This window comes from Ipomoea triloba, chromosome 15 (genome assembly GCF_003576645.1).
Source record: "Ipomoea triloba cultivar NCNSP0323 chromosome 15, ASM357664v1".
NCBI classification, from domain to species: Eukaryota; Viridiplantae; Streptophyta; class Magnoliopsida; order Solanales; family Convolvulaceae; genus Ipomoea; species Ipomoea triloba.
The window spans coordinates 1,829,756-1,840,203 of NC_044930.1; the positions used below are offsets into that span (position 1 = coordinate 1,829,756).

Here is a 10,448-nt window from a genome sequence, read left to right on the forward strand (position 1 = left end):
TTTTTTTTTTGTTATTTGAATTATAAACCTATAATTGATTTAATATTTGTATTATTTTTTCAGTTATTTTCATCATAACTATATAATTAAATTGAATCGAAAAATAAATAAAATAAACATACGTCATTAAGTTTTTGTATCATAACCATTTTAAATTTTAATTATAATTAGATTATTCAAAAGTTAAATCAATTAATATTTATTTTGGTGTTGGGTTGCAACATTTATTAAAATAAAATACGTAAAGTAGATTTTACTAATACTTATAAATACTTATATACTTTTCATTGTTGTTTTTTTTTGTTAATCATTTTAAATTGTTATTATATTAGATTATTCAAAAGTTAAATCAATAAATATTTATTTTGGTGTTTGGTTCCTACATTTATTATTATTGTAGTGATGTATAACAAAAAGTTATGGAGGCAGGCAGGCAGCATACGCATGTGCGTTTCAAAATTTTTTTTGGCAGCTTTGCACTTTTTTCCTAATTTACAATTTTTTTATAAGAATTCTCATTTCCACTTAATATAGTATCTCCACATCAACTTTCATCTTTATTAATTTCATTCGGCAGTAGAGGAGAATAGGATAAGAATTACCCAGTTTTTTTCCTCTTCTTTCTTTCGTGTTGGAAAATTTTATAATAATATTGCATTTTAAGTGACTATTTTGTGGTATAAAATATGAGAACTTCACTTCCGATTTAGTCGGGTAAATGTGAATTCGATTTCTTCTAATTAGTAGAAGAAATTAATATTTTGTACACATAAAGTAGAAAATAGGTGAATGAGAAATTGGTTCTCAAAAATATACCTATTAGATCACTTTAATAATGCTTTATTATAATAATAATATTTTATCATTATTATTATATTATTATTATTATTATTATTATTATTATTATTATTATTATTTTATATTTGGTGGAAAGATGGGATTATTGGAATTGGTAATGTTTTGTCTCCCACCACATTTGCTTTTGCCCTCTTTCACGCCGGATCACCATCCCCCATGGTTGACTCCATCAATGATCTTTGTCTTTTCCTCTTCAAGAATCCATCATATTTATATATATGGGTTATGCTAAAAGAGTGAAGTGGGAGTTAAAGGGATGAAGTGGATAGAAGCTGCCTTTCGGCAGAGAGAAGAGAAAGATTAGGTAAAAATCTTTTCTTCTGATTTCTTTCTTTCTATTACTATTTGGATTAATTCACAAGTTATGGTTGAGTAATCCAAGATAGTTGAGTGTTGAAGAGCAACACATGAGTCAGAAAAGAAATATTATTTGATGAATTACTTCTATTCCTTCGGCAGTGAAGAAGGAAAGAAGAAATCAAATTATTTGGGTTCCATTGCATTCTTCTTCTTCTTTGGTTTGATCCTTCAAACTTTTGGGATTAAGGCATTGTGTTCAATCCTTGTTCTAGTTCGCCGAAAATAATATAGATTGAGTGCTCAACTATATTATTGTAATTCATTTTATCCTGGGAGACCGACACTACAACGCTCCTAGCACCATGGGAGGTAGCGAATTGGTTTTAAGGAAACTGTGTTATATACGACTTGGGTTTTTCCATTACTGTTTCCATTTCCATTACCGGACTGTTATTTTCAGATTTCTCATTTATATTCGGAATATATTGTTATTTTTGAATTATTTCTTGCCAATTTATGTTCTGCTATTATTATTGATGTACATGTTTATTGTACCGAATTCTCCTACTATATTTCTGTCTCATGTATTATTAGAAGATGATCCGGGCAAACCCTTTCCTTTCATTTTTCCCTAACATTTCGTTCGGCAGAGAAGTAAACAGAANACAGGTTGTGAAGCGGCGTAGAATTCTCACCTATCAGAATGGATGCAAGCCATGCCGCTGTTTACAGGTACGTTGAAAAGAAGGTTTTTCCTGCACTGAGAAAAGCAAGTAATGTAACATATTTCACACCATGAAAGTGGCAAGTTACTGTAAAAGTGCTTCAAAAGAATAAAGATGGTCTACTTAATTTGTCTAATGAAGCAGATGAATATAAATAATTATGAACTCACAGGTTGCAAAGCAGTGTAGAGTTCGAAGGTTTCAGGGAATTTGAGGTATATTATGGTGTTCAAACTCGTGGAGAAAGGCTGCATTTTATGTGCACTCAGAAAAGCACTTTCAAAAAAGAAAGGTCCGTGACTACAATAATTAAAGCATTAGTATGAGACAAGTTCTCTTAACATATTTTCCCGTAACTTGCGGTATTGTGTTCCTTTTTATTGTCAGTTAAATATTATGTTATTTATATGTTTTGGAATATTGTGTTTGGTGCCCGACGTTACCCGTTCGAAATGATATAATTATAGAGTTTTTTAAAAATAGTTGGTAGTTGGGCCCACAAAGATGGTACTGAAGAAACGATAATATATTTCTCTATATATTCTTTTGTATGTTTATTTATTAAAAATTGTAATGTGGCAGACATTGGTTTGGGAATTGGCCTACCACAAAGGTAAAAACACTATAGTGGCACAAGATCCAAACTATTTTTTGTAATAATGTGTCAGACATTTTGTTCGTAATTGGTCCACCACAAAAGTAAAAACACTATAGCGTCACAAGACCCAAACTATTTTTGTAATCACTATAATATAATATTGAAGCCTAAATTATGTTTAGATAGTGTGCGTATATAATATCCAAAGCAGGCCCATGAAAATAGTGTCAAAGTTGTATTTAAGCAGCCTGAAATTGGAAGGTCGATCATCGGCAAGGGCAAATATGGCATTCTGTTTGCAAAGCACATCAATAAAAGCACAAGGTACAAAGAAATGTCATCGGAAAAAGTCTTGGGCAAATTATACTGAGCTTTTATATGTTATAGTGATATATATATATACATATATATATACTAGTTTTTCTTATGCGCGATGCGCAAAAAATAGGTGCCCAATATTAATATTTTATATTAAAATTTTAAATTTATTTAGATTTTAGATATTTAAATTATTGTAAATAATAATAATAATGTGAAATATTTCTATAAATTTTATATTTATATTTTAGAAAATAACTAACATGTAACTCTAATATATAATGGGTATATATATTATTGTTATTGAAAAAAATAAGAAAATATATAGTGGATGCATATGCATGGTAACAACAATGGAAAAGATAACGAAAGTTATAACGGTAGGGGTATGTTTGTCTAATATATTGTAAAGTACAACTTTTATAGCACAATGTACAAAAGAACTTAACGGAAAAAACGGACATAAATGAAGGGTATAACCATCATTCACACTTATTATGTTTTTAGATATATATATATATATATATATATATATATATATATATAACCTAACCAACTCTCCGTTACAAGTTACGCCAAAAAATGGCACATGCAATATACCATAAACTACTCTAATACTAATTGTCAAAATTAGTATTTTACCATTCTGTCAAAAGTTATAGCTATCTACTAGTTAAGTTGAGTTGTCAACACCATATTTCATCGAAAGATGCTTGGTTCAACTCTCTAAATTTCTATGCACCCAACATTTTGTGTTACTTTTTAGTTATATAATTTTTTTTTTTTGTACTAAATTATCTAACTTGTGATAAATATATCAAAATGTCACAATCATTTATATTTATCAAGTACTTGTCAATTGAACAATTTTATTCTGAATTAGTCATATATAATCACATCAAATAATATAAAATTCATTATAAAATATCTAATTCAAGAAACACACATACACACAAATGAGTAAATTAACTTTTGTTAGTATCTCGATTAGTACTAATCAGCGTGGGGTGCACAAGCAAGTGGTGGAGGGAGAGATGGATACATCCATCATAATAAATAATTTCAAATTCGTGCCAACAAGGTTTTGTTGGTTTGGTGGGAGTTGTTGAAAGTAATGGAAGTTATTACCCATTAATCAATTGGAATTGTCTCCATCTATCTTAATTGCTTTCAATCTTCTTTTTTGGTGTACTATACTAATATCCGCGTTTAATTTTATTATATCAGACTAATCCAATTAAGTCTTAGTCGAGTCACATTCGAAAGCAATTCTCCCTAAAATGAGATGGAACTAATCAAATTGAGTCTTGGTCGAGCACTTTAGCCATATTCAGAGAATCGAGGGAAACTCTCTTTAAGTCGAGATGAAACTAATCCAGTTCAGTTTTTAATCGAGCTCGATCATTCATAGGTACCAGTGTAGCACTCCCTTATGCCTTACTACATACACATAAGGTCAACTTTCCAACTTCATGATTTACAATATTCAATATTAATGTTAAAGTACAACAGCATACGTTAAAAGTATTTTAGTGCTATATTATTAAGGTAAGAATGGAGTCTGCATGGACAGGTCAGTTGGTCACATAGAAAAAATTTTGAGAAGAAAAGATCAGGGATCCAGTCGCACCAGCAGCAGTGTAGGAGCAATTGGCCAACCTTCTTATTTTGAGCCGGTCAATTATGAATAATCTAGATTAGTTTACCTTATTGTGATCACTTGGCTGTTAATATCACAAAACAAGTTTCACACACAGCACACTTTCAAGTATCGGGTGCAAACTTTATCGTAAATTGGAAAAACACATCCAATCTAGCTAAATCATAAGTTATGAACATGAGTAGCCAACCAATTCACATAGGAATTTGTTAACCTAGCATCCTTTACATTTGGGTTGGTCTTTTACATCATTGAATTCAATGAATTGGTTTTGGACAATTGGTCTCTCTGAAATACAAGAGTCATAGTAAGAATGCTCCAGCCCGCAGATTTTGTGTGTGTGTAAGTTACAACTTGTTTGCACAGGGCAGGCCCAAGTGAACAGAAACTCATTAAAGAAACAATAAAGAGATGTCCAAATGAAAATTAAGAAAAATCCAATGCATAGATTAATCCCAATCTATTAGCAATAATATAAACTATTAATGATAGGGTTAAGGGTAGCTTGATTGGTTCAGTAATTCGAATAGTACGTCCATATTTTCAACACTTCATAGTGGGTGCATACAGTGTGATCGTCAGCTAGCGACCACTCCAATAATTTTTTTTCTTTTTTCCTTTTTTTTCTTTTATTTCTCTCCTTTTCTTTAGCTTGACAAAAGCTAAAGAAAAAACTACACCACGAATATTGCTCTTACATCACCAGTTGGATCAATTCCGGATTAGATGGACCACACTTTGCATATAATATTATTATATTTTAAAAGACGACTCGTTTAATTCTTAAATTGGTAATACGACTAAGTATTGTTTCTTGCTACCTAACTAAGGAATTAAAATTAAGGTTCCAGCAACTGTCAAAACAATTATATTATAGTAGTGATGATTAGGTCAAACCACTATTTGAAGTTTGATCCAAACTATCTCGAAGTCTATGACTTAGCTCCTTTGATCACCTGTGAGGCAATCCATATATGCTTCATGTTACTAAGGCATGCTTTGTAACTTTTGATAATGTGCAATTTCACATAGTCTTGAAACAATATAATAACACTTTTTCATTAAAAAATGAGACAATGAAAATAAAAAATACACCACAGCTGACTTGTACAGTTGTATGTTCTAGTACATTAGATAAAAAATTACAAACAAAATCAACTGATAACTGATAGTTAATAGCTGATTGTATTAGCTGGTTTGACCAGCTAATTATATTCCTGACATATTCCTGACAGATTTCACTCACGGAGCAACAAAGATAGCCTTGAAACACACCAAAAAAGGATAAATAATCTGTGAAAAGACAAAACATACACAGACAGGCAGGTAAATAGTAGGAGTGACAAAAGTTTCCTTAATTAGGTCTCCTACAGTTTAACCTAATCTCTCCACTGGACCCAGTTAAAGGGCTAATGTTTCCCATATTGATCATGGATTGGACAAAGCTCTGAAAGAAGGCAGTTTGGTTTGCACTGAAACTGTTGACAATGGCAATGGTTGCAGCCCCAGATGTTGAGAACAACTCCTGATCTGATTGCAGAAGCCCACGGTTGTTCTGCAAGTTTGAGAAATAATTGTTGTCGAAGGTGTCCGGGGTTGTCGGGTCGAGGTTGGTCACGGTAGATCCAGACCCGCCCTGTGGACAAACTTGTTGTAAAGTGGCTAAGTAGGTTGTGTTTAAGGTGGGATCAGGACTGCCCGTGTTGCTAAAGTTGAATAACCGGTTGCTAAATGTACGACATTGTGCGCGTCCAAAGGTATGAGCACCTGAAATAAAATAAGGTTAGTATGTGTTAAAATTCGACTAAATTAGTCTCTGTTTTTTTTAGTGAATAGGGAAGCTCGTAATCCCTACTCAAGGGTGTGCATTATCTGCCTTGTAACCCTAGTCAGTAAAGGGCCACAAGGCAGTAAATTAAATAACCCTAGTCAGAAAATTATAGCCCTAGCTAACAAAAGATTACAAGGTGGTAAACTAACCTAGGACACCCATATATAGCTGACTGGTTCAAACCAATTCCATTAAATTAGTCTTCTCTCTCTCTTTTTTTTTTTTTTTTTTGAGTGACTAGGGAAGCTCGTAATCACTACCCGAGGGTGGACATCACCTGTTTTGTAATCTAGCCGGCAAAGAACCACAAGGCGGTAAATCACCCTCGATTACCCATAGCTAACTAGCTCAAACCATGCCTTGTAACCCTAGCTGACAAAACTAACTTAGGACACACATAGCTGACAGGTTCAATCCAAAAAGCAAGTCGACCGCTTCCCACATTGAGTTGAACTTAAAACCCCTTATAATTATCAAGTTAACCGTCTGACCAACTTCATTAAGTTGTACCCAAATTAGTCTTATCTTAGGGATGGGAATACTAATATAGTATTAAAAAGGATAAGGTTAATATATATGTGGTATTTGTGTTGTCTATATATTTATGTGTATACATGCATGTGTATATTGTACATACCAGATAATGCTACAAGATCATTAACATTCAATCCAACGTTAGAAAACTTTGTGGTAATGTTGCTTAAGCTTTCAAAGGGAGCAGGAATGCTAGTGTTAGCTCCTGCTTGGTTTGCTGTTCTGCTGTCTCTTCTCCCTAACAAGACATTCCATGAAGGACCACTAGCCTGCATAAACAATATAGTTTTCCTTTAGTATAATTAAATTCAAGAAAATGTAAAAGGCTAGAAAGTGAAAAATAATAATAATAATAATAATAATGTAAACATACCAAAGAAACTGCAGATTCGGAAGCGAGAGCTAAAATATCAGCACAAGAGACGACACCGGGACAGGCATTCTCAACTGCGGTCTTAATGTTGTCAACAACATCGAAACCCCTAGCGGAGTTATTGTTTGGGAGTGCATCTTTCTCACTTAAAATTGTTGTTCCATTGTTGTCTAACAAAATTGAACCATCACACCCCTGCAAATCGACCAAAAATCATCATTAATATAATATTTTCGCATTACAATCACACAAGAACAATATAATGCTACATATATTTTTTTTTTAATTTTATTTTAGGACTTTACATTAACGAAGCAGTCGTGAAAATGGAGGCGAATGAGACTGGCACCGATGCGAGCATCGTTCTGCAAGGCCTGTTGAATCACGGTGCTAACGATTGAGGACACGTTAGGGCAAGTGGTGGAGTAAAAAGTGGAACTTAGCTGAGCATTTGAGTGAGATAAGAAGATGGAAATGGCGAGTGCCATGGCTAAAAGGGAAGAAAAAGAAGCCATTTTTGTTGGGCTTTTGGTGATTTCTTATTGGGTAATTAATAATGGTGAAATGGATGGTGATAAGATGGGCAGATATGTGCAGGCGTTATATAGTGGAAGAAAGGAGTATACTTTTCTTATAACATAATTAAACATAATTGACAGTTTCAAAAAAACAGCAAAGCTAAGACAACATTGTCAGCACTCTACGCGGTGAAGAAAAATGTGCTAAGGATATATGATATTAAACTATGTCAAACTTCGACAGCGTCATTGCGCGGTTTCTAGTAGAGTGCGACTTGGGTTTGCTAATTATTAGCAGTAGAATTGCGAAATAGTCTTCTTCCTCAATCAATGGAAACAAAACATGATGTAACAATCACAACCAAGTTGGTTAGACAATTAACTTAGGAGCATAAAGTATCTTGTGGTCAAGTAATATAGTTATGGCTCTCCTAAGTGAGAGGTCATAATAAGTTTGATTCCTAGTGGGGGTGTTGGCTCTCTTTTAGTGGTATTCAAGACGAAAAGTATACCTAATTTTATCTTCTTGATGAGCTCCTTCTCTTACACTTTTGTACTTGGTCCCGACCTGAGTGCTTAAGGTCGACCTCGAGTCCTCAAGATAAGCCCTAATTAAACACATGCGCTAACAGTAACACTTGATCCGAGCCGGCTAGCTATTGGTTAATTAGTCAGATATTCTGCTACACGTGAACGCTCCACCTTAGCCACCAAGACCGCCGAGCGCAGGGAGAACACGCGACGTCCATGCCAGCTCCCATCATGTTCCCAGCATGTGTTTTCTCCAAATCTCCTATAAATACCACACTAGATCCTTGTACAAGGGGACTTTTCCGAATTCTCGTTATAGAATATTTGTAAGCTCGGGACCTATGACCATGGTCTCGATTTCGCGAGCAATAATACCACAATAAGTAAAAATAAATATCACTTGGATAGGGTGATACTGGGGAGGCTATATAGCAAGGGTTACGTTGTAATCCAATAACTTAATTAAAAAATCTTATTTAAAATTTTTTTTTTTTCAAAATGTTTCTAGACTTGCTTAGCATAATTTTATTTTATTATATTTATATCAATTGTCAAATCCAACACTTAACAGTAAATTGAAAGTTATATCTAATACAACGATATAACTTTATTTCATTGTACTTAATGGAATACTTTTCTTTAAATTTACATATCATTCTAACATTCTCGCTGGATTCACTTTAACGTTGCCTTTGAATTTTCTCAAAACATTACGTTATACGATTCTGAAAGTCATCTAGTAAGGTTGAAGTTGTCTTTCTTCTTCCATAAGAAAGCAAAGTTACAAGGAAAGCAATACCGCAATTAGCGTATTCAAACTAATGTATATTGTGGATTTTGGATTGCAAGTCTGTCTCAGCTGTCTTTGGATCTCCAACATGGGGTAACTTTGTGGACTTCGATCTCCAAAACTTCGTTGATATGATCTAAATATCTTCATTAATTTCATTTTTCGAAGAAGACCGGGTGAGAGGTGGTACTGAAAATTTTCATTAATGTATTTTTAACAATTTTACAAGTTTGGTACATTCAACGCGTTGTAATATATTGTAGAATTGAAAGTAATGTCTGAGAAAAAATAAGGTGATCATTTGACCCAAAATTAAAATAATAGTAAGAGTGTAAGACATCTACTAATTATTTATTCATTGTTCTTACTACTTAGATGAAAAGATAACATATATAATTATATAAACATATATTGACCCATAATTAAAAGAAGAAAATGTTATCTAAAGTATACTTTCAAACCAAATGATATAACTTGCTATAACTATCATTATGTCACAATCTTTTACTCTAAATTAGTCATACATTTTTAGAGGGCGAAGACAAGCATAGGTATAGTATAGTATTGGGTCATAGTTTAGAGGGCGAAGACAAGCATCCTTCTATGAAAATGTAGTATTGACAGGTAAATATAAGAAAATAAAGTTACACTTTCATTATTAGGTATACGACATTCTTCAAATCAAATCATAGCCTCAGTTAACCAATGATCTAAAAAAATATAAAATCTTGTGTAAGAAGCTCATATGATCCATGAAACATATACGCACACTAAAGAGAGTCAATGTGAGACTCAAGGATATAGAGGTACGATTTTATAGACCAATTGAGACGACACATATGAAACATACAAATACGCGGGCCAAATACTTAAGGATACATATTACATATGTACGGACCTAATAAACCAACAAAATCAGTTGAAATATTCTACATATATATCTCACAATTTACATTCTCTAGCGATAGTAAATCCTCAAGTTCAGAATTCAAACTTAAGAGTCAATCTTCATCAACATACTTAATAAACAATTAACAACCCGCGCGTGGGGTGCACAAATGAGATAAGTTGCTTGGGTTTTGAAGCAAGCGGTGGAGAAAGAGCCTAACTACATCCACATAGTAAATACATTCAAACTTTGTGTATTTGTTGGTTTGGTGATTGGTTGTTGAAAACTTGAAATTAATGGCATTAATTAGCCATTAATAAAATGGAATTGTCTCCATCTATATTATGTTGTAAAAAATAAAATAAAATTATACAACCTTGATATTTGCATTTTAAGAGATGAGAATATATAAATCAACATTATTGCATACCGTATGATTTAAATTCTTAATATAATACAGATTTATTTGTAAGTAATATATTTAAAATGAGTGACCATGTAATACACTGAAATTGACAATTCA

At 32.8% G+C, this 10,448-nt stretch overlaps 1 protein-coding gene and 1 long non-coding RNA gene across 2 annotated transcripts in view; one reads left to right on the forward strand and one right to left on the reverse strand.

The window, feature by feature from the left end:
- LOC116006394 overlaps window positions 1–2,261 on the forward strand; it is a 3,457-nt gene extending 1,196 nt beyond the window's left edge. The window contains exons 2-3 of the long non-coding RNA XR_004095126.1: window positions 1,828–1,890; window positions 2,056–2,261. This is a non-coding gene — a long non-coding RNA (uncharacterized LOC116006394). The remainder of the gene's footprint in view (window positions 1–1,827; window positions 1,891–2,055) is intronic.
- A 3,232-nt stretch (window positions 2,262–5,493) lies between these two features.
- LOC116007142 (peroxidase 15-like) lies at window positions 5,494–7,767 on the reverse strand. Its single transcript, XM_031247744.1, has 4 exons — window positions 7,503–7,767; window positions 7,198–7,392; window positions 6,928–7,093; window positions 5,494–6,226 (listed from the first exon to the last, which is right to left on the reverse strand). The coding sequence occupies exons 1-4, from the start codon at window positions 7,710–7,712 to the stop codon at window positions 5,814–5,816; spliced, it is 984 nt and encodes a 327-aa protein (XP_031103604.1). The 5' UTR covers window positions 7,713–7,767; the 3' UTR covers window positions 5,494–5,813.
- Window positions 7,768–10,448: the final 2,681 nt, after the last annotated feature.